Source organism: Andrena cerasifolii, chromosome 1, assembly GCF_050908995.1.
Source record: "Andrena cerasifolii isolate SP2316 chromosome 1, iyAndCera1_principal, whole genome shotgun sequence".
NCBI classification, from domain to species: domain Eukaryota; kingdom Metazoa; phylum Arthropoda; class Insecta; order Hymenoptera; family Andrenidae; genus Andrena; species Andrena cerasifolii.
Genome location: NC_135118.1, coordinates 4,013,212 through 4,037,940, shown reverse-complemented (window position 1 = coordinate 4,037,940; position 24,729 = coordinate 4,013,212). Strand labels below are relative to the sequence as shown.

At 39.4% G+C, this 24,729-nt stretch overlaps 4 protein-coding genes and 1 long non-coding RNA gene across 8 annotated transcripts in view; 3 read left to right on the top strand and 2 right to left on the bottom strand.

Moving 5' to 3' along the window:
• The first annotated feature begins 12 nt into the window (after nucleotides 1–12).
• LOC143378656 (KIF-binding protein) lies at nucleotides 13–3,665 on the top strand. Its single transcript, XM_076830542.1, has one exon. It carries the CDS (start codon nucleotides 125–127, stop codon nucleotides 1,919–1,921), a length of 1,797 nt encoding a protein of 598 aa, XP_076686657.1. The 5' UTR covers nucleotides 13–124; the 3' UTR covers nucleotides 1,922–3,665.
• On the bottom strand, nucleotides 3,613–4,817 carry Rpl14 (ribosomal protein L14). 2 transcript variants are annotated; one of them, XM_076830553.1, is made up of 4 exons: nucleotides 4,757–4,817; nucleotides 4,319–4,420; nucleotides 3,910–4,104; nucleotides 3,613–3,801 (listed from the first exon to the last, which is right to left on the bottom strand). In XM_076830553.1, exons 1-4 carry the CDS (start codon nucleotides 4,757–4,759, stop codon nucleotides 3,652–3,654), a joined length of 450 nt encoding a protein of 149 aa, XP_076686668.1. In that variant the 5' UTR covers nucleotides 4,760–4,817; the 3' UTR covers nucleotides 3,613–3,651. The 2 variants fall into 2 exon arrangements, with proteins under 2 accessions (XP_076686668.1, XP_076686678.1); XM_076830563.1 differs by lacking the exon at nucleotides 4,757–4,817 and adding an exon at nucleotides 4,560–4,584.
• Nucleotides 4,818–6,801: 1,984 nt separating this feature from the next.
• On the top strand, nucleotides 6,802–10,424 carry Surf1 (surfeit locus protein 1). The gene is made up of 6 exons (XM_076820182.1): nucleotides 6,802–7,536; nucleotides 7,695–7,816; nucleotides 7,894–8,085; nucleotides 8,172–8,345; nucleotides 8,429–8,892; nucleotides 9,262–10,424. Exons 1-5 carry the CDS (start codon nucleotides 7,306–7,308, stop codon nucleotides 8,643–8,645), a joined length of 936 nt encoding a protein of 311 aa, XP_076676297.1. The 5' UTR covers nucleotides 6,802–7,305; the 3' UTR covers nucleotides 8,646–8,892; nucleotides 9,262–10,424.
• The window catches only part of Gs2 (glutamine synthetase 2), a 51,335-nt gene continuing 35,894 nt past the window's right edge, over nucleotides 9,289–24,729 (bottom strand). For 2 of the 3 annotated variants that reach the window (XM_076820163.1, XM_076820171.1), the window contains exons 2-3: nucleotides 12,594–12,784; nucleotides 9,289–11,699 (exon numbers count right to left, since the gene is read on the bottom strand). In XM_076820163.1, coding sequence (XP_076676278.1) covers nucleotides 10,774–11,699; nucleotides 12,594–12,777 — 1,110 coding nt within the window. In that variant the 5' untranslated portion in view covers nucleotides 12,778–12,784 and the 3' untranslated portion in view covers nucleotides 9,289–10,773. Of the gene's footprint in view, nucleotides 11,700–12,593; nucleotides 12,785–18,913; nucleotides 19,121–24,729 lie in introns of those variants that run through there. The other variant, XM_076820152.1, reaches the window with a different exon arrangement.
• Nucleotides 23,027–23,920, top strand: LOC143373207 (uncharacterized). Its single transcript, XR_013086423.1, has 2 exons — nucleotides 23,027–23,167; nucleotides 23,265–23,920. It is a non-coding gene; the product is annotated as an uncharacterized LOC143373207 (long non-coding RNA).

Sequence of the window (24,729 nt, the reverse complement as noted above, 5' to 3'; positions counted from 1 at the left end):
GGCTTGGTCCCCCTGCCTGCAGTCGGAGTAACGTCACCAAACGTCGCTGAGCGACACGCCGAATAGAAACTTAAGCGGATTTAAGTTGTAAGAGTGCTCACGTTTAACGAAAGAATAATTTGACATGGACGCGCATCTAGACGTGTATCTGAAAATGCGATGTAAATTCAGAGCCTCGCAAAAGCTATTGCGTGATAGTAGAAAGTGCGGTACGGAGAGCGAAACGAGCTTGCTGATGTACCAAGCGACAATGATTCTGAGAACGATAGAAACCGATGTAGCCGATATCATGACAGATATGTCAGAGGAACGAACAGAAAAAGAGATCATGACATTCGCATTGATGCATGTGAATCTTGGTTTAGTATACATTGATGCGGAGGACTTTAAAGCAGCTGAAGAGCAGTTCATGAAATATCTGAATTTGGTGAAAGGCAAAGAACAACAGCAGGAACTAGTTATACCAGTATTAAGTACTCTGAACCATTTGGGCCTTATATGGACCACATGGAATCAACCAGCGAAGGCTAAAATGTTTTTGGATAAAGCCGAACAGATCTACAAGGATTTCACGAGCAGTGATAACGGGTGCAAGGTTCCTATTCCTATGGAATGGAATTTCACTATCGAAGAAACCGACTCTAACTTGAGCTCTACAGAGATACTCGAAGGAAGTTACACATGTACTTTGTACTACTTAGCTCAGGTGTACAAAGCTTTAAACGATCATTGCAATTCTGCAGTATATTGCCATATGACTTTAAGCAGGCAGTTAGGTCGTAATGGCATCGCACCAGATCTGGATTATATCGAATGGGCATTAAACGCAGCGACATTATCGCAATACCTTTTGAAAAACAATCTTTTCTCGGCAAGGCATCACCTGGCAGCTGCGTCTTACGTATTACAGCAATACGAAACTATACTGAAAGGGAAAACTGAAAGTAACGGGGATAGCGAGGAGCTCGCAGCTGAATGGGAAAACTTTAAGCACAGACGTGCTGATGTTGCTAGATGTTGGGCTAAATATGGAATCTTGCTTATGAGCGAGTCAAGAAATAATCTTTTGGAGGACGACGAAACAGAGGAAAAGAGCGATCAGTCGGAGGATGCAGATTCGTCGAAATCAAAACTAACCAATGATTTAATATTTGATGTCTTGGAGAAAGAGATAGAGTCAATTGCAAGCCAAGTTACAGACAAGTATTTGCTAGACTTCGATGACGCCAGGCCAGTCTTCCTAAATGTTCAGCAATGGCTGAAGCAAGCGAAAGAGTATTATACTTTAGAGTGCCACGCATCCGATTACATATCGATCGTGCAAGATGTCTCTCAGGCTTACAAATATTTGGCGTTCTTTGAAGAGCACGAAGATAGGCGGGCAAAAATGCACAAAAGAAGAATAGATGTTTTGGAGTCTGCTGTCAAAGAATTAAATCCTCACTATTATAAGGCTGCTTGTAGGCAGATCTGGCTTGAATTGGCAGAAACGTACTCGGACATCCTTGACATAAAGCTGGATCGTTTAGAGTCATTTAATAACGCGGTCACGTCCCAAGCATTTGGGAAAATTAATCATTTGGCCAGAGGTTCTATACAAAATTTGCAACTCTTTATCGGTTCCTTGGAGGAACACGATTCTGAGCCAGGGATGAAAGAGTTCCCCGATGACGTGATGGCGCCAGCTTTGCGTTCGTACTTCTATCTCGGTATATTGTACCAGAAAATGATAACCCACGATAAAAAAGAGCAATTGATAAATACGGAGAACAGTATTAACGCGTACAAGTTTGTAATAGATTATTGCGACAAGTATCCTAAAGCAACGGAGATGATGAAAGTTAAATTATCTCATTGCAATGAATTAGTAACTTTGTTAAAGATAAAAATAGATAAGTTAAAACTAGAAACGTCAAATTAATACTTCGATTGCTGAGCGAGATTTGTTGACTATTCTACTGTGTCCCGAATTATCGCTGCCTAAGTCCGAATACAGAGCTGATAAAAAGTCTGAAAATATAAAAAAGTCATAGCGCTCGTTCATCTAACCCAGTGGCGGTTGATGATCGTAAAATCCCAATTTATTTATTGTTTCACGTTTCTACGCATCGTTTGACACGTGCTTCGTGATCTTTATAAAATAGTAAAAATATCTGCTACCTACTATTGCTAATCTTTTATATGGTGAGCAGGTATTTCTATTTTTCTCGAGAATACCGAAAGCACTGAAAGACAAATTTGTCTTAACCCATCGTATATAAATACTTTCCTACGCTAGGCTATTGTTTTGAAAACGCGTGCGTGCGGACTGACCATGGGATCCCTGCAGTTCCAAGCGGTGTGCACTATCGTAAGTTTTATTTTTTTGTTAACTGTTCCCAAAATCTCTCCACTTTTTTGAAAATGCAATTATTAGTCGAAGACTTAACGAATCGAATGGTATTTTTATCAAGCCGAACCGTGGGTGGGAACAACGTCAAATCGCGATTTGAAACATTGACATCGATTACTGTTAAGTTTATTAACAATAAACAAAATATTCTATACACGGTTTGAGAAAGCATTCCTTCAGCTTTAAAATGAACCCAAGACGGTGGCATTATCTTTAAAATTGACCGGGACATTACAGTTTAGGTGATGACGCATCAGCCGATTCTGTTCCAAGTTTCGGAAATTTAACATTAAACATTTCGAAAAAACTATTTGACATAGGCCGTTGAAATTCAGTACACTTTGTTTTTGCAAAGTTATCGACAAATGCTGTAATTTTGAAGAGAATCGGTGGAACTAAATTTTTCACCTATTTGTTTTGACGTGGAATAGCTCATTGGGTCCAGTAAATTCAACTGACTTTGCCCTCTGATTCTACCGAACATTAATATACGAAGTATATGTGTAGCGGTCAGAAATTACATTATTTGCTTTGTAAATATTATTAGAGATTTCTCACTGGTTCAAACTAATGATATCCCCGAGCAACTATTAACAAAACTACAATTAAACAATAGTGTCATCAGGATAGTAAGTCAGAAGATCATAAACGACGTTTACAGTTCGAAAGCCGAGTATTGAATATTTTAAACAAATGTTAACTGCGCAAAATGTATGCCTGTTGCAATTACCAAATTGTTGAACACAATTATTCTCACAAACAGATCAACTGCTGAATGTTTCATAATCTACGATACTACGATTATTGTTGCGAGCATAAGAAAACGGCGCAATCGTACTGCTCGACACATTTGAAAATTAATCGAAAGTAGCGCAATCATGCTGCTCGACACTTTCCGATCGGATTCCTGCGATGACTCGCGGTTTATAAATCTATTCTTCGTTTGCAATAACGACGAAACGGTAGTGATGTGAATAAAGAGAGAATATTGTATGTTATAAGTGTGATGTAGAAGAGGTTTATACTCAGAGTTGCATTTATTTTTTTTTTCACTTTGAAAATAAAAACTATACTATCGTCTAACGGCAAATAAAGCGATGAATCAGTTAATGCTGTAACATATCTATACTTTATAGTTGATATATTATTTATAATTGATCGTTGTTTATTCTTTTAATTTAAAACTCGGAAAAGAAGGGTGTACGTTAAAAAATCTACTGTTGTAAGATAATTTTGTATTTATTTCCAATAATAAAAAATTACTTCTTCTCCACTTTTTTAGTTGCTGCTGCGGCCTTTGTTTTCTTAACTTTCTTTTTCAATCTGTAAAATGCGTCCGTCCTCAACTTGTTTCGGATCTGTCTTGCTTTCCTCAATTTAAAGCGATCGAAGTCGCTGAGTTCCATACGCTGTAACCAAGCAAAGATGTGAATTTTTTTATGCGTACCCCCAAAATTTACATGCATGCATGAACGAATACTCCGATTCGATGTATGTTCTAAAAAGTAAAAGGCTACCTTCTTCTTAGCTTCGACCTTCCTTGCCCACATAGTTTGTTTCCACAGTTCACTTATATTTGCTGTTTCCCATGCTTTGCGCACAACACGGGTAGATCCAGTGTATGGGAAACGTAAGCGGAATTTAGTTAGGTGGAGCTGACGTAATCTCATCTCGCAACGGGGGACATTCGACGCAGGTCCATCGACCAGTACCTACAAATAGGATCAATACTTAAAATACAATGTTTACCATGCGCGCAATACTAAGATCGAAAAGTTTCGTATCAGTTCGAGTATATTAGCATCAGGTGAATATCAGCCGGCAATTCCTATCAAGATAACTGGATCATCATTAATTGTGTTTACTGCTTTCCAATATAAATGGAACACGGACATAGTCGTTTTGGTATATCTACGAAATGCTTACCCGATTTTGGTCAATGATGTCCACAATTGTGACGAGTTTGCCATGATGAAGCCCGTCGCTCACGTACGCAACGCGGCCGGATTCTACGAACCTCTGGAACGGCTATTTAGATGGAAAAATGTATTATTGTCTTTGCTATTATTAAATGATAGTTCCATTGCAAGCAACTGTGACATCAATTACAATTTGAATTCCCAAAGACACGCGTACGGTCGTTCATAAAGGCGAGGAGTAAACTTACCATGTGGTCAAAAACCAACGCAAACGCTAGGTTATATCGAATAATATTTTATATCTTTCACGCATTGTGTGAAATATATGAAGTAAACTAAAGTATATCATAAATTGTGGGAGCTGCCCCATGGAGATATGAACTGGTATGTCAATGTTAAAAATATACGCGTAATATCGACAAGTTTAACATCACACTGCACTTACCATGATTTACCGGAAGCGAAAAGACCAGTACAGCCCATAACCGGATAAAGTGTCAATAGCACCAACCGTTAGAATAAACTTGTTTCCAGGCTGCACCTATCTCGAAATTATGTTTTGTAATAAAATTCCCTAGGTTTGTAATGTAGTTAAATATATAAATATACAATTGTAAAAATATGAAAAGCTATGTATTTAATTGCTTCTCGGTTATTCTCTAAATAATATAAAATATTATCAACATCATTCAACAGACGGCTCATTCGATTGAAAAGCTACGAAAAATGGCATTCCCATCTATAACAGAAGGTTCTGTGGCGCAGACAACAATGTCACTGAGCGTCACTGAATACTGCTGAGCACCACTGAGCTCCACTAGTGATCCCATAGACATATATAGACGGAGCAGAAGCTGGGACTATTGGCGAGGGGAACGTAAGCTTGGAGGGGAAAAGGCAGAGGTCAGATACAGGCACGTCGGGTTAGCTTCGGAAATATTCGGCATGTATATCCACTGCGTTACCCGATTTGCCTGCATCGCTCCCCTTACCGCGAATCTTACCTTATCTTATCTCTGTCTATATATGTCTATGAGTGATCCTCCAGGGAGAGATCGGTATAACCACAGCTATTTGTGGCAAAACCGGAAATAACATAACCTAAACATTCATTAAAACGTTTGCTTTCCAAGCCGCTTGTTTATCTATCTTTTTCTATCCGTATTTCTGTATTTTTCTTTTTTACAGTTTCTTTCTCTGTCTACTTCCGCTTTTAATGTAACATGATGCCGACGAATCGATGCTTAATCAACAATCTACGCCAATGGCTTCCCATGATGTCACGATCCTAGATTTGAAATTTATTGGTATAACTTATCGTTGCTGTACCGAATTGATAATCTTATGAAATTACCCTTATTAACAATGCCACCGTTGGTTCGGGAGAAGGGGTTCTTCTTTTTGTAAAATGATGGGCATCGATTTTTTGAACTTAAATTAGAGGTGCTAGGATTAATTGAGAACTGCTGTTCGTTGTATGTATAGGGATGGAGTACAAAATCACTAACAGTGATTTATCACAGTGATCGCAGTTAAATCACGACCGTGGTCGTGATTTTTTTAACTTGAGTGAATTGTTTACTGTAATCGTAATTCTTGATCTTGATTGAATTATTTTTTATAAAATACTTCAATATAGTTTGTGTTATAACATTCATTATAGTTTGTGACTGTATACAGTCAAAGCGTGCTAATTCAGCGAATATATACTTAGGCTGTGTTCCGAATCACGCATCTGCGCATAGACCGCAGCGCAGTCGCTGCGCGCATTCATAGCGTTCCGTTTCCAACAGCGCATGAACCGCAGTAACGAAGCGGAACGGTTTTCTATGCGTTTGATGCTCGTGAGCTTGCGCGGGAATGTTCAAACTTACTTACAATTAGCTATACAGTTGGATGGATTACGATAAATTTAATTCGAGACGTTTGGACGGTGGTCGAAGCACGCTTCCTAACTACATCGGTTACTTCGTCCTAAGGATCGGGGACCGACTCTTAACGAAATTTGATGGCTTTATTGGTTCCTGGATTTTCTCAATCCGAGTTTTTCTATTCTTCTTGAACAGCGATTCCATATTATGTTTTTCAAAATACTTCTTGTTTGTTTTATGTTTAAAGGGGAGGTTAAATATTACGTCTAATAAGTTTTTTGTCGATTGATGCACAAATAAATAATAAAAATGTATTTTTACGATAGCGGAACTCTTACATGATTAGAAATGCGGACATTGATCTTATACCCGATTTCATAGTTTTGCGGCATAACAATAATATTTTGGAAGGATGTTAAGTTATAAAAAGTTGACAAATGTAGCGTAAAAAAGCGAAATATCTAATAAACATTTATTGTCATGTAGCATATATGTAGCTTACATTTTCTGTCACTTTGAGGAGAGGACCACATAATTTGGTGCATGTTTTTCAAAGCGTGCGTAAAGTGGCGTAAAGAGACAAATACGCATGCGCGCATATACTGCACACTTCATGCGCTAGAAGTGGGAGAATTCTAGGGAATCCTATGTGCCACCAACGACACCAATGCGCGCATAGACTGAAACGGAACGGCTTTCTCTGCAGTCTATGCGCAGTATGCTTGATTCGGAACACAGCCTAAGTTTCCCGACTCTGCAACCAAACGCCAATTGTGTGAAGTTGGAGCTTTTCGCCGTACATACATTACGATAGTTGAAGCGATATTGTTTGGCCTATCTAGTGTATATTAATACTCATTTTGTAATTTCTTTAAGAAGAAACACGTTCTACGTTTTTGTAAATAAATAAACTTCAAAATTTGAAAAAGATTAAACTTGAGTTATCAATATTCTTATCGGAGATTCCTAATAGTTTCATATATGTACATATACACTTACATATTTGTATGCATTTGTATGCGTAGCAGTGTTTTGAACATAACCTCTAAGTTAATTTAAATTATAAGAAAGTGTTTATAACATATAAACTTTTAATCTATATTTATTGAAATAGCTGTAAATAATGAAATTAACAGTGATTAAAATTTTTAAACGATTAGGGGATGAATTTAACCTTAATGTAGTGCAGTTCTTAAATAAAGAACACTCTTTACGATCGTTCTGTAACATAACAAATAGTCAGAAAAGTGGTAAAACGAAGATACCTAAGCCTAACTTGCGCGTACCCAATAGAAATAAGAAGAATTCTTATGAATTAGCAGGAAGAGTCGGACCTTATGGGTATTTTTTGCTGGCAAGTAAAAAACATGAATTGTAGAATTTGTTGCTGATGTGTTTGATTATAGATTTGGTTAACAATGTGACGAATTTATATTACATTATTATGATCAAACAAGTATATCTTCGCATTGGAAGATTTATCAACTATATAAGTCGTTATTGTTAACTTAGAGTATACCGATCGCTACATTTTTACTTGGTACATGGCAAGTTCAAAGGCGTAGATGGAAATTAGATCTACTTGCAAATATGAGCGCACGTGTTACTCATAAACCCATTGAACTACCAACAAAGTGAGATAAATAATACGCACGAAACAATCGGTAACATAAGATTGGGCTACATAAAGAATTTAAACAATTTTGTTTAGATTAGAGGAATTGGCGTCCAAAGAATATTATCCCGTTAAAGTGAAGGGAACATTTATGTATGAAAAAGAGTTTCTGGTAGGCCTTAGGACTCTGATAGTAGATGGTAAAGCTGCAGACAGCAGTTTTATGGGAGGTAAAGACATTCAAAAGGGATATTGTGTCATTACACCCTTTAAATTGTCTGATCAAGAGTAAGTGAAATTGTTGCGGAAAAGGAGCAGCTGTAAAATAAATTTATTCTCACCATTTTTACTAATGTCTGCAAATTATATTACAGTTTGACAATCTTAGTAAATCGTGGGTGGATTCCGAAACAACTTAGAAATCCAGTTACGAGGCAAGAGAGTCAAATAAAAGAGGAAGTAGAAATTACAGGGATTTTGAGATTGAACGAATCAAGACCATCATTTTTCCCTAAAAATTCTCCAAAGGACGATATATGGTATTACAGGTAGAGAATGGTTTGTTAAATGAATAAGTAGTTCTATCGATCTTGTCTTTACCATTAGGCTTATGTAATGCATTGCTTTTCAGAGATGTGAATGCAATGGCTCAGAAAGCCGAAACGGCTCCCGTATACATAGAACTGGTCCGCGATAAGAGTTTCTCCAAATACCCAACAGGTGGTCAGACGATAGTGAAGTTGAGAAACGAGCATTTAAGTTACATTTTTACATGGTACTGCCTTTCTGCGTTGACTTCGTACATGTGGTATAAACAAATCTTTAAAAGAGTAGCGGTTCTACGTTAAAACAATTTAAGACTTTACATGTGAATATTTTACAAACGTGAAGGAAACCGCAGTAGCTAGAAGTATCATATAAATTCACTTGTATTCATTTTCATATGGATCGTCGATATGATTGTACATTTTTGTATATTGTATGTAGTATGTACATATGCATGAAAATTATTTGTTTGTCTGTTTTGTATTTATACGCTCGCAAATATAGATAATTGATGCAGTTTAAACCTTGCGATTACATAAACGAAATAAGGTGAATGTCCCAATTTCTGCTCATTTCGTATTTTTCTTATTATTATATGCGTTACGTTTGCACTATAGTTGCAACAGAATGATTCTAAATTATTTAAACATTTACGCGAGTGTTGCACGAGCTTGGGGTGATACATACATCGCTATTTTTCATGAGCAGAAATACGGACATTTAGAGGATTATATATTTAATTACAAATTACTAATAGTTAAGCATCTTGAAATATCTTTCTTAAATAGTTTTTGAATTGGCTGATTTATTATTAAAGAATTAATCAATTACTTTGCAAATTTTCATCACACAAATTTTTTTACACCTTTATGACGAGTTACCTCTTAAATCAGCAGAAATTGGGACATTCACCTTAAGTGGGTGTGGCACTGAAGAAAAACGATGTGTTCGTACAAGTTTTTATTCTATAATATAACAACAGTGATAACCACTACCAACAAAACTGTCAACAATGGTCATGGTATACAATTACATTAAAGAAGTCAGCATAGAAAATACAAATATGAAAATATACCATACATATATGAAAATATATCATGTACATGCTACATCGACTTTCCTTTTGTTTAATTATATCACCTACTATTCTACTATAATGATCAAATTGAGCGACAATATTACCGCTTTCGAAGATTCCCAGCCACAAGATCCGCAAGCAATTGTACAATAATCGCGACAAAAAGACGCCTTTTCTCAACTGTCTGAAATCACATGATTGGCAACTCAAGTAATTACGATATACAATTAGCTATGGCAAACCAGTACTTTCAGGTACCAAGAGAAGTATTAAATTTGTCCAAGAAGAAGTATACGCATGACGCGTTGCAACGTAGTACGTGCCTAGTACTTCCCATGTGTTCCCTTCAATTTTATAATAACCACAATGTTCCGCGAGGAAAGGTTTGTAAATGACGTACGAGTAATGCTTCTATGCTGCCAGGGCGATATTTTAATTTAGCAAAACGTGAGCCCATCAGCATACCAAAGTAAAAGAGATAGAAACGATAAGACATAGGACCTTACGATATACTTCAAAACTTCATCACCTTTAAAAACTGTTATCTCTGATCACTGAGAGATGTCCTACACAGATACCATGCCATATGTATGGAGACACCGACGGTCCACTTACTTTCAAGCTATTCTCAAAACTTGTTTCAAGGAATGCAATGTGTTGTAGAAAATACACTGATTTCATCGGGGATCAGTATACTTGTACTTTCGTTTTCCCTTACCGAGCAGCAGAATAATTAAAAGGAACAGTAATGGACATACTCGTGCTAGTTTTTCAGCGCGTACAGAACAATGTTAAACAATACGTTTATCTTTATTGTCGTGGTTGCTACAGCATTAGCAAATTAAACAGGTAGACGTAATAAGCATTAATGCTACGTGCACAAGATACATCTTAGAATCAAGCTTCTTGCTACAAATTCAGATATATAGATACTTAACGATTCTAGAGTAGTTTTTAAAAGTATAAAATACAAATTATAGACATCGGGTCAGACAAAAGAAAATTATCCCCATTAAATGTCTCCTTCGTTTATACTTTTCCTACTTGCTTCTATATATGTAGAGGCTTATTAACAAGCTAACTACTATTCAATTACCTACGCTGATCCCAGATCAGTCATGCAGAATGATTCTATTTATCTCCCTTTTGGCTTGTTGCATACTCCTTTGAAATGGTTTTTACTTTTAAAGCAATCGTTAATTCCGGATTAACACCAATCCTCCGAAGTATTTCATTCTCTCAGATGTTCGTTCTGTATTTCGTTCACAGGACACGTTCAATAAAGGTATACAGCTAGTATTGCACTACCAATTCCTTCCTTCCATCCACTGTTACCATCGGAACAACATGTTTTATTCATTGAGGACACAGGTGCGAACAAGGGCATCGCAAACAGAATATGGATCGCAGTTGCTGCTAGGTCTCCTGTCTTCGAGATAACCCTTCTTCTCCTCAGCAACGCCACGAGGGATACGTATACTGACATTACGATTGGCCACGCCAGCGCTGAAGTCATGTATGCTGCTGGTTTCACACTTCCCAGTCAAGCGACGCTCATTGTCTTTCCCTCCGCGTGGGTCATATGCCTGGATGTGCCTAAGGTGTTGCTTGCTCAGCTTGTCAATAGCCTTCTCGATCTCAGCAATGCCATTCTCAGCACGCATTGGTTTCGTAGAGAAGTTGGTATGCGCCCCTGCGCCGTTCCATGTACCGTCCATCGGCTTGGGGTCCAACGAAACTATCACGCCGTACTCCTCGGCTACACGGTGCAGGATGAACCTGGCGATCCACAGGTCATCGCCAGCGCTTATACCGCTGCAAGGGCCAACCTGGAACTCCCACTGGGAGGGCATCACCTCAGCGTTCGTACCTGCGATCTTTACGCCGGCATAGAGGCAAGCCCTGTAGTGGGCCTCCACGATTTCGCGACCAATCACCTTGTCAGCACCGACGCCGCAGTAGTACGGGCCTTGCGGCCCTGGGAACCCATTCTTTGGCCAACCCAATGGTCTACTGTCGAAGTCCAGGAAAGTGTACTCCTGTTCAATGCCGAACCAGGGATCTTGATCTTTCACCGCTTCCATCGCCTCGTTTGCTTTCAAACGTTTATTCGATTTCGTTGGCGTCTTGTCGCTGTAGTAGGTGTCACATAGCACCAGCTTATTGTTCCCGCGGCGGAATGGGTCGTTATAAATCGCCACTGGGCAGAGGTAGATGTCACTGTTTGCGCCGTCCGCTTGGTAGGTAGAGCTGCCGTCGTACGTCCAGATCGGCAATTCTAAAAACAGAGAAACCATGATTCACTTACTGTTGTAAAGGATATTCTTAGTAATCTTTGCCTCGGCTATTAAGGCTTGTATTAGAATAATGTAGTAACAGTAGGAAGGAGCCATATAGAATGTATCGACCAAGATTAAAGTAGATGCATTGTATTATCAGAGAAACTTTCAACAGATTCTAATAGAAATTCTGTCCAAGTTGCGCTCTTAATCACTGGCGTCCAAAGGTCTTCCCATGTGTTCTATATTCTGCAGATGTAGCGAGACTGCTATGGCATTTCATGAATACAGACGAATACCATTGACATTGACAAATGTATTACTCAGATCTGGTGCATGAGTAAAGTGTCACATGTATTCGTACACATACTGGACATCTCTCGCATATACAATTAACATTCATGTCATGCATCTCTGGCTGACATTCAAATTGTATATTCGTGAATCAGTGCTAAAATACGTATGTTCCCGGACAAAGGGAAGATCTGTCAAGTGGGTACTTTCTACGGAAAATAGAAAGTACAGCAACGTGCAATTACATACAAGACTATTGCTTCTAGTATTGAAGCTATTAGCGTGTAACAGATAGTGTCCGTTTATTCAAGGTCCAGCTGACGCGCTGCGCCTTAGAGTTTCCTCTATGGCAGCATTGAAACCAAGCAAGATGAAGTGAGCATTTAATGTCTTTCTAGGAGACCACCGTGGAGGCCACAGGGTGGGCGGAAAGCAGAGTGAGGTCTGAAAGACCACGTCTTGACTCGATGGGATCGCCGTAAGGGACTTTTGCTATTGGGCAGGTCATAACGGTCGCGAATTATATACGTTCGCAACCGGGGAAACCTACCCGTATATTAGCGTGTAACAGGTAATACCGTCAAGAATAATCTACCAACCTGAAGGATGCTTCGGCACAAAATCGACTGTCCTGGTTTTGCTTCGTAGATCTTCGCCAGTGCCATCGATCCAAATATATTTCGCCTGAATTTTGTCTTCAGGTTGGGGCAGGTCTAGGAACCTGCTCAATAAGGTTTTATCCATGGCCGCGTTCGGCGACTCCTTCAGCATTGTACGCGACATTATGATACTGTAACAAGACATGCATATTAATTAATACACTATTCTTTAAAAGACTGTACACGTATTTTCTAAGCTTAGAATATTAAAAGCAGTTCGCTTGTCCCAAAATCTGGCGAACAGCATCGCTTCGACAAGTAGACGGTATCCCATTCGACACAAGTGGGTTTGGAGGGTCGCGGATTCTGAGGTAACGTAGACGGTGGCGCCACCATATGGGGATTCCCAAGCCCATACGAAATGCAACCGGCGGACATCGCGATAGATCCCTCTCCCGATTTATTCCTGGTGGGGCAGTAGTAAGGTAGGTGCGCCACGTATCACGCTGCTCGAGTCGCTGGTCACGCGTTGCACACGCGTTCCCCGCGTGGCCTTTGGCGCGTGCATACTGCCAGTCACCCACGAGCGACGGGCTCGAACAACGCGCTTCTTAGGGTCTTTAACCGATATCGCCTCGTAACCTCTACACGCGCACGTGCGAACACACTTGGAACGCTCCAAAAGATGTTTCGGGTTATTTTTAGTGCACTCTTTTCTCTCTTTGTTTCTGTGAAAGACACACGCGGCTGGAATGAGCAACGGCTATTTCAAACAAATTTTCCAAGTGAGAAGGTACACGTATCAGGGCAGAGCTTTTACGAGCAGCGCGGTATAAATCGGGTGGTGGGCCTGACCGCATACATGCACTTGTAACGCAGTAATGGTTTTCCTAGACATCTGATGTCGTAAATCTGTTGTATAGAATAGGCGAGAGAATATTTTACTATTCATTCGACCTAGCGTGATTTTCACATGAACGGACTCCCCTTGGTCTGCTGTGCGCCACGATAGAGGTGTATTATTACTTGCAGTAGGCTTGCAGTATGTAGAATTGTAAAATGGTATTTTACTAAAATTTTGCATAAATTTTTATTCAATGGAATGTCCTCTATTTAGTCAGTACAGCTCCCCCGTGCTCACGTGATTCTGTTTAAATCCTTTCTACTTGAATGCAGTGATACCACCCTACAGTGATCCCCGGAAAATTGTCGGCAACCCGGGGCAGGGGAAGTAAGTAGTTAGCACGTAATGAATTCACGTTTGCCAAGGTACTCGCTGGAATCGCCTGGCAACGAGAGTAAGCGAAATAAACCGAGCGTGAGCGAAATACTCGGTGTTGCAGCCACGTGTGCGCCTTGAGTCATTATTGAATATTGAAACTTTGATATTTCTGAGTACACCTTGATGACAGTGTCACCGATGAAAATCAGTTCAAACACGAAGCAATTCGGTCTATACTTTATTATGTATGCACGATTAGAGTTACGGTGTTCCCTGGATTAAGCGTGCTTCTTGTGCCCGACCTGCGAAGCACAGTACGTTCATTAAAAGTGGGCCGAATTGCTTTGTGTTTGGGCTCATTTTCGCCCGGAAAAACTCAACAATCCGTTGATAATACTTTTATGAACATTTATCAGCAACCTGAACATTTTAGTTTACCGTACTGCATATCTTATCTGGTCCGCCAGTTTTAATGCTCTGTTTTGCTGTCTTTTCGACAATCCCGGATCAGAGCCCGTTCGTTAAACCGGGGAGCACTGTAAGTAATTTTAATGCTACCCTTTACTTGCTATGTTGCTATTACTAGTTTATACTGGGAAATCCGCACACCCTATACACCGCAAATCACGTCAGTTATCAGAAAGAAGATACAACGTCAGGAGAATATTTATCATTAATATTTTGATGTGTTACTAACAAGGGAACCTCCCGAACCTGGAAATTCAAAATATTCTGAAACTTCGTGAATATGTAGGGAATTTCCCCCTGATTACAACGCAATTTTTGTTTGCCGCCCAAATTCACTTTAAGGGGGGTGTAGTTGACCCCTGAAAATCCGGTTATTTTCCGATTTTCTGTTATAACTCGTGAACTGTAAAATATATTTTTTTTACCAAATGATAGATCTAATTAAACGAAGTAACTTTTGTCTTGAAACTTTTCTTCTATCTCTTACATTTCGCGAGTTATAACACAAAATCGGAAAATAGCCGAATTTTCGGGGGTTAGTTTCACCCCCTTCGAGTGAATTTGGGCAGCAAAGAAAAGTTGCGTTGTAATCAGGAGGCAATCCCCTACATATTATTAAAGTTTCAGAATTTTTTTAACTTTCGGGTTCGGGATCTTCCCTTGTAAGGTGATGCGGAGGGAATGCGATAGGGAATGTGGTAAGGAATGCGAAGGAAATTTTAGACGATACGGGTGCGGGGGAAGAATAGATGAGGGAGTGAGAAAAGATACGGGGAGGAGAAGAAGCAGTGTAGGCAATAATAAATTGTAAATAGAAATAGATTGAGGTAGGTTTGGGTTAGGACTAGGATGTTCAGCGGGCGGTGGCCGTGATGGAAAACACAGGTCTCGTTGATCACCGAAGTTAAACATCACGGGCGGTGTACTGGGGAAAGATGGGCGACCATCCAACAACAAAAACACCACCACCACCTTTGTCCCGGTACGCTGCTACTGCTGAGACCCGAAGGAGAGAGAGGAGGGAAAAAGCTGGGACTGTAGTTCGCGTTGGGCAATATAAGCAGCGAAATAAGCTTGAAAAACCCCCCACCCTGTTTCCCCAGGGAAGTCCCCGAGTCGTCGGGGAATCGGTGCGGAGTATGCATCAACATCATGCGCGTGAGGGGAGGGGGGGCAAGCGGACGTATCGCCTAGCTTGCTCCCGCATCAAGTCCTCCTCCTCAGGCGCGCTACTCCGCATCCGAGGACGACCACCGTGGAGTTTTAGTGGGTGCAAGCCCCACATAACCCCTGACCCTCCCCCGAGGGTTAGGGGTATCCGTTAGGGATTTCTCCACGTTAAAAAAAAAAATAAAAAAAAAAACGACTCGGATGTTGTTTCGGGAAGGCCCCGCCGTCATCGCGCGGGGTTGTTGAGCGCGGAGTTCGCCTTTGCGCTGAGGGGGGGGCAAGCGGATGTATCACTAGTTTGCTCCCGCGTAAAGTCCCTCCCCTAGTGCGCGCGACTCCGCGCCCGAGGAAGACCACCGTGGAGTTTTAGTGGGTGCAATCCCCACATAACTCCGTCCCTCCCCCGGGGGCGGGGTATCCGTTAGGGATTTCTCCACGTCAAAAAAAAAAAAGGACTAGGATGTAAGGACTACGCTACGCCGGAGCTGCGTGTCCGTGAGTTGCACTTCGAAGCGCCAAGCTCACGGACTCGCTGCTCCGGCGTGGTATGCGCGAGGTGGGGGAAATTCTCGAGGGAACCCGTCCCCGATCTGGCATCGCAGGTCCGACTGTGTCGTGTAGCCCGATTACTTTGGGTAGCGTGATTGTGTCGAGTATCTCGATTATTTTGGGTAATGCAGTGCTTGATAAGTTGTTATACGTATTCAGCTATTTTAAACAACCGAGTACTCGAAAAGTACGTGCAAAATCTTTACCTATATGAAATTTTAGAATAAGATAATTTTCATATTCATATGTTTGTATATTTTTATTACATACTATGAAAACTCCAGAAAATATTGTAAATAATGCATTAAACTTCCTTTTTTTCTAATATCGCAATACTAAATACATGTTTAAAAACGCATATCTTCCGGACGTTTCATAGTATTTAATAAAAATATACGAGTATATGAATATGAAAATCATCTTATTCTAAAGTTTCGTATAGGTAAAGATTCTGTACATGCTTTTCGAGTACTCGGTTGTTTAAGAAAGCTGAATACGTACATGAACTTATCAAGCACCGCATTACCCGAAATAATCGGGCTACACGACACAGTCGAACTACCCGTAGGCCCGCCTGTCCCGGGCCCCCCTCCGAGCCCGCCCGACTTTACCCGACCCGACCCGACCGCTCGGGTACCCGACACATCCCTAGTAGCTAGTAAAGGATGCAGTATATATGTATTATTCGCGTTCGTGGGGTCCCCGATAAAACGAATCGTGTCCCATTCAGCGAAATCTTTGAACAGCATCTATAAGTACAGTTCGACAGAACGAAAGCAATCAGAATAATTAGCTATTCATTATCGTAGTTAATCTATTCTCGCCACCTGATAAACACTTGAAGTAACTTTCCCAAAAATAAGAATCTGCGGCCTAAATCTCGCGGCGTGATATCGTCCTCTATATTTTTATCTTCGTGATCATGTAAGGTCAACATTACACTCATTACGTTACATCCATCCATTTTTTTTATGACCGAGCATAGGTGACGAATTTGAGGTTACAATTAAATCTAAAGGAAGTCGACTTAAATGGCCCCCCTTATCAGTCGATTGGACGAGTTTAATTTTTTCGATAAAACGGGGAAGGGACGCATCCTCTGGTGACTTGCACGCTCAAAGTTGGCACCCTTCTAACAAGGGAAGATCCCGAACCCGGAAATTCAAAAAATTCTGAAACTTTGTGGATATGTAGGGAATTTCCTCCTGATTACAACGCAATTTTTGTTTGCTGCCCAAATTCACTCTAAGGGGGTGTAATTGACCCCTGAAAAATCCGGTTATTTTCCGATTTTGTGTTATAACTCGTGAACTGTAAAATATTTTTTTAACCAAATGATAGATCTAATTAAAAGAGGATACTTTTGTCTTGAAACTTTTTTTCTATCTCTTACCTTTTAATGAAATATTTCATTTTCTAGTGAAATAAAACAGAATTTTATTAATAATGTTTATTTATCCGAAGGATCGGATCAACAAAAATGTATTATCTTTAAAAGAAAACCAAAACGATATAATAACCATAAGCATTATGTTTGGTATAAAAACTAAATTCTACAAATCAGTCTTACATTCAACTGTTTGTGGGTACCTGCTTACAAGGGAAGATCCCGAAGCCGAAAATTCAAAAAATTCTGAAACTTTGTGAATATGTAGGGGATTTTCTCCTGATTACAACGCAATTATTTTTTTGCTCCCCAAGTTCACTCGAAGGGGATGAAATTAACCCTTGAAAATTCGGCTATTTTCCGATTTTATTTAGTAACTCGGAATCTGTAAGAGATAGAAAGAAAGTTTCAACACAAAAGTTACTTCTTTTAATTAGATCTATCATTTGGCAAAAAAAAATATTTTACAGTTCACGAGTTATAACACAAAATCGGAAAATAACCGGCTTTTCAGGGGTTAATTTCACCCCCTTCGAGTGGATTTGGGAAGCAAAGAAAAATTGCGCTGTAATCAGCAACAAATCCCCTATATGTTCAGAAAGTTTCAGAATTTTTTGAATTTTCGGGTTCGGGATCTTCTCTTGTCAGTGAAAGTGGCGACGAATTCAAACACGTCGCGAGTATTTTTATTTGAGTAAGTAGGTACTCGATTCTGACGGAATGAGTCTTACGTATTGAATCGATAGGTACATATGTAGGTAAGTATATTTCAGGCTTGATCTCAATGTTAAATGAAAATCTTCGTTAAATAACCATCCGGTGTAAATAAATTACAATATTTCTTGAGTTTCTTTACACTTTTAGAAATTTCCAGTGTCCATTAAAATCCTTAGTCGAAGAATTGGTATGATACTGGATTCAAAAAGTCAGGTTAATAAATAAGCTGAAATAAATACTCTTCGATAAAATAAACGAGCAAAAGGATTAAGATAAAAAGACTTTAAATGAGATTAATGTACTTGGTTCCGTATTTTTTTCAATAACCTCTTATCGAACTTACGATCCTATCGTTACATTACAGATATTACTACGATATTATAAATATCGATTGCAGAAGAAGCAAAAGATAACGCCGATTGAAAGTTGCCACGAAGTGAAGGTTGAATGCTCTGAAGAACGTTACACTTTGCACGCTTAAATCTCCAGAATTTCTCATGCTAAGTATATTTGCTAAAAAAAATAAAATATCTAATCCATATGCGTGTATGTATATTGAAACGAAATAAATAACATTTCTAGTGCCTACGTACACAGGGTTCGTAAATATACGAAATATCATAAAGGTCAAGGTTAGGTTAATCGTATGGTTGACAACAAGTGGTAGCAGAGTTATGTACGTTTTATGTAATTTTCCCGTTACGCCTCATCTTTCTTCATCCTCTCGCTTCGCGTGCCTTGTATCGTATTAGGGCGATCTAATAACACTGGTTTAATCTAATTAATCACTGCTACGAATTTACTAACCTAAAACACCTGCTGACGCTGAACCATCTCTGCTTACAGTCAACTCCGATATTCTGCAAGATCCTTGCTCCACATAATTTCATCAAACTGTTCGCGTTCATTTTGAACAACAATCGATGGATCTATTAGCTTACGTTCGTCAACTGTTTGTCCGCGAAATGTAACGCTCGATTAACTCGCTCTGACAAGTGTCTCTCGTTTCCGGGTGAAGCGCAACAAGCGATCGAAAATTCACGACACACATATATATATATATATATATAGGAAAAAAACGAGAAAAAAGAATTTCTTGAAGAAGAAGAAAAGAAAAATCGAAAAAAGATTTTCGACGGACACGATGGTTCGTTTGTTTCATTGTTTCTTTGTTTCTTTGTTTTTATATATATATATATATATATATATATATATATAAGGGGTAGAAATTGAACGTTCACCTCTTGATCATTCAAGCTAACAGATTTTTCGATGTTGGCAAAAAGGAATCAAGCCTCGCGTGTATATTAGCCTCGATAAACGAGAAAATACAAAAGCCCAACGCACACTCTGTTGACCTACTAACGCAAGGACTAGCAGGTGCCATTTATGTATGAATCCCGCCTACCGGATTCCAACGAGATATCTGCTAGTCCCATCATATTTTCTATATTTCGAATTTCGAATGTAGATACATATACCTTCCTCCCAACTTGAATCTACCCCCCCCCCCCTTCTGCGTTTCACATTTTTATTGCGCCACTTGTTTGGAATTATATATATTTCATAATATATGTATGTATGTACATATATATGACGAAGCGCGGTCCATGCCGCTATACGATCTAACAGAGTACATGCAGGGTGTTACAGAAATCGCGGTACAACCCTAAGGGAGGTGAATGCTTATGCAAAAATAAATGGAAATTGGGGAGTAAACTATTTTTATACGAGGCGGCTTCGTTCTCGAGAAAGATGATATTGAGAACTCAAAATTTGGCTAAGAATTGGCAGAGTACAGGAGTTAGTGTGGCGCAACAATTGCGGGCCAAATGTATCCTTGTTTAAAAATCATTCGAGATTGTCGAATAACCTTTTTTGCGAACAGTGACTTCGTTTTCGAGAAAATCGAGAACGAAGATTTTCGACGGACTTACAGAATCTAGTGTTTGTACGCGAAGATCTATTTCGTTTACAGTTACGCCATATTTACTAATCCTGCTGATTTTCAGCGAGATGCGCCGCCTACCGGGCGATCCTTGAAACTCGATTTTCTCGGGAACGAAGCCGCGTCTCGAAAAAATTTTCTTTACATAATTGCGGGTTGATATTCAATAAATATGTCAACACGTTACGCGCGTCGTCCGCGCTGCAGGTGAAGGTAACCACGAAACGACCTTGGAGAGATCAAAGATACCTATATCAAATATAAAGTGCTAATTGATATGTTTGTCGGATCTTGATGCTGGTTAAACACGAAATTACTTGTAATTACTGTGAAATATTCTATTTCACTTCGATTTAATTTAAAAAACAAACAAAAAAACACGCGAGGTTCGATTTTACAACAATTGATTGGACCAACATTGATCCATTAACCGGTTGATCGTCGAGGACGAGTTAACTCGTCATTTGACAACGCTACTTCACTGAGTAAGGCGCATTAACTCGTCGCCAGTATTCAGAGATTGCACATGTCATTTGTTTCTCATTCCCTTCACGCAGGCAGTAAGTATATCTTCCGACATCTTTTTAATACTTCCATTTCGATTCTTACTACATAATAGTCAGTGAACTAAAAATTCATCCGTTCAAAAATACACACTAGTTTTTCAGCAAATTGTTTATCCATCTATCAGTGAATCCTTTTGACTGTCCAGCTAGGGAACGTTTACGATCGAAAAACGTGCCGGGTAATGGCGTCGCTTTATTTATTTGCCGGGCAGACTAAGGCGAAACGTTTTGTTTTCCTTTTCCTAGATATCTACATATATATCTCTTGTTTACGAACATTTTAACATTGGCTGCGATAAGCTGTGCGTCAACGGACTCGTATTCCTTTCCTTTTAGTAGCTTTTACTTTATCGGTTCAAGGATTCTGCACCGCTATCCAGATAATATTTCTCAAACAGGTTCGTACAATAGACTTTCACTAATTAAAACCGTTCAATCGTGCCTATTTACGAATTCGATCGTATACATTTTCGCGGATCCTTGTACTTTTTACGCGACGATAACGAACTGTTATCTATGTAATATCTTCTTTATCAATGCTGCTTGTTGTAAACATGCGTTCCTCGACGATAAAGGAGAAATAGATGGGAGGTTACGAATTGATGACTACTGAAATCATCAATACCCATGATCTCGATTCTGACCACGATTTTAATACGTATTGCGATTACCGCGTGTAGAATTATTTCAATTACAATTTCCACATACTCTTAAAATTGCGAATATCGATCGCTATTGAACGTTCTTATGAAACACCCAGTATTTAAACACTCAATTGTGACGCGGCACGTAGTACTTATAGATATATATATATATTTAGGATAAGGTGCGTATATAGTTAGAAGTCAACACCTCCATGAATTTGAAGTGTATATAAGTTGGTATACGTACGACACCAAGGAATATTTTGTCAAAAAAAAACAGTGACGAAACATTAAATTCACGTCTCGTTGCATGCGACACGTGAGGCTATGAATCATTAACTTACGAGATATTATGCTAGCGACCCACTAACCTATTACTGTCGATAGAAATGGTTTTTATTCTTACTAATTCTTCGTTCGAGAACCTAACCTCTTTCGAATATTTCGATGAAATTAACCTTGCTTCGGTAATGCAACGCCACATTTTCAATTTATTTGTTTATTGCAAATTAAAAGCCACGTCAGTGGCTTCGTTCAATTACAAGTTTGCATAAATTACGCTCGCAGTACTAGATCCCCTTTATTTTAGACATTGCATCGCGGACGCGTCAGTTCACATAAGTACGCCACTATCGTTCCCAAACGTATGCACGTACGTGTGTGCAGCGGGACAAAGCGAACTGTTTCGCACTGTTCGTTTGGTCAATTACCTCGGCTAATTGCGGAAATAAGTTGAATGACGCAGTGGTAAAATGCTTATATAGAAGCAAATATACGGACTCGATATTGTCATCACAGATTGGCGTCGCTTTATTGGTCGCCCGCGATACCTATACTCAATTCGTAATATAATTAAAATGTTGCAGCACTCTCAAATATCAAATAATGCAGAAAGAGTTTGGCGGTGCGAGGAAGGGAAGGGTTTAAGCGGTGCGAGGAAGGGAAGGGTTTAAGCGGTGCGAGGAAGGAAAGGGTTTAAGCGGTGCGAGGAAGGGAAGGGTTTAAGCGGTGCGAGGAAGGAAAGGGTTTAAGCGGTGCGAGGAAGGAAAGGGTTTAAGCGGTGCGAGGAAGGGAAGGGTTTAAGCGGTGCGAGGAAGGAAAGGGTTTAAGCGGTGCGAGGAAGGGAAGGGTTTAAGCGGTGCGAGGAAGAGAAGGGTTTAAGCGGTGCGAGGAAGGGAAGGGTTTAAGCGGTGCGAGGAAGGAAAGGGTTTAAGCGGTGCGAGGAAGGGAAGGGTTTAAGCGGTGCAAGGAACAATTCAAAACCTACAAACTATCGATTATACGCGCAGAATAGTTATAAAAACTAGGAGAAAATCAATTTTCATTTACATAATTAAGTTATACAAACTACCAAAAAAGTCAGTTTATATTTACATACTTCGCTTTGGTATTTTACATTCCCCTAAATATTTGTTTGTTTGTTTATATTGTTCTCCTGTGCTTTAAACAGGACGGTGTTTCAAGCTTATCGTTTATATTGCTCAACGAACTATAGTCACATCTTTTCCCTCCTCTCTCTCCTCACATAATGGGTCCCAGTAGCAAGCGACGCACCGGGAGAAAAAGGTGATCTAACGAGAACCGGTGTTTTCCATCACGGCCACCGCCGCTGGTCCCCTTAAATTTAGTTCGCACAATTACAAACGATACTTGTCGTTCCCTTTGAAATGAAAATGATTCAGATACTATATACTTTCTGTTGCGACATATGCAAATCCATCTTGCGGCTGTCATGTCAATCATTGACAAGTATGTACTTACACTTCCCATTCGCCCCTCTAGATAATAGCATGTTCGTGGTCCGCGGCATTCTGGTGTTCGCAAAGACATTTAATGTGTACGTATACAGAAGAAGCAGTTGCAGCAACGTTATATATGACAGGATTTTTGTCAGCGCCGCTAGGTGAATAGAATAACGAAGGAAACAATAGTATCTATTATTAGCGAATCCGTCATATGTCACTTTATACGCCAGTTTAACAATAAATGCACATACCTAGATGCGTGGCATTAACGCGCGTTCGCCAGTGCACATCGGGCGTTTTAAACTCTGCCGTTATGTAATACGTGCGAATTCACCGCACATTGCACTATGCCAGGATTTTGAAACACATTTTACAACGGCAGTGTCAAGAAGCGTCTTCCTTTTACACAGCCTTGATTCTAAAATTTACATTCGTGGAAATACGCGCGAAAGACTTTAGCCGGGTTTCCGCTGGTATTCTTTCGACCCCTTCCGAAACAGTCACCAGTAACTTTCCGATAGGTTTCGGAAGAATCCAGTGAAACGAACGGTCGGCCACGTGCTGGGCAGCGTGCTCCTCCGAGTGAAATTGAAAGGAAGCCATGAAATACCAATTAAGTAACCGGGCACTAATTATCGGCTACAAGGATAATTGGCGTTTCAGGCCAGTTTGAGAAATTTAAGACGGTTTTTATTACACGGTATCACTCGTCCCACCGCCAAGCGTACCTAACCTGTATCTTGCACCGTGGAATAAGCCTCAACAATTGGGGATTGTGTATTTATCCCGTTGCATGCATACGCGCGCGTGCATGAACGTTTAGTGATGTGAAATATTTATGGGCTAAATAAAATGCATTCTAAAATTACCCCGCTTGTATTACAGTTTCGATCGCTTGACTATGATCGTTAGGAAAATTTTATTTTACCATATCTTTGGCACACGCTTTATGATTGACACAAACATCGTCAGAAATATGTCGGTGATACGAGCATTTACGTGTAATTTTACGACAGGTGCGCAATTAATTATAAATAATGAAACAATTCATTTATGAATTTTTAAAAATTCACAATACGCTAATAAGTTAATTTTGTAATATTAAAATTAATTTGAATTGGAACAGATGTGGGAAAATATATCTTGCGCTACCTTCGAGCTTTATGAATTACTTAGATACTGCCTACATTTTCTAACTCACTTGAAATACCTATATGAAAAACTTGCTTATGCAAAAATGATTTTGCTCGCGAGGACGATTAGAATTGTTGAATTGATTTTTTTTATAATCTCCATAGTGCGAAGATTTCATTGTTCCATTCAGGACAAGCATTTTTTTAACACTTGTGTATATATGTGTCATTTAGATATTATCGAGGTCCTGGGACATTGAGAATTTAGCCGTAGATACAACTATATTGTAACAATCGAAATAGCAAATTTTCGTAACAGTGTCCCGTGAACGGTTAATGGGATATTGATATTACTTAGTTTCGTGGATTAGTTTTAAAACTGATTACTATAAATTCCATAACAATTTATTATTCTATTATTATTAATAAAAAAAATATAAAAAAATATTCTTGAAATCCTCGTAACTAAGTATGTAATACATAACCACAAAAGAAGACAATTTCACTATATTACGTATTCGTTTTCCGGTACAAAGACGGGGGACAAAAAAAATGTTCAACTTGTAACGTTTCAACGCGAATTTTTC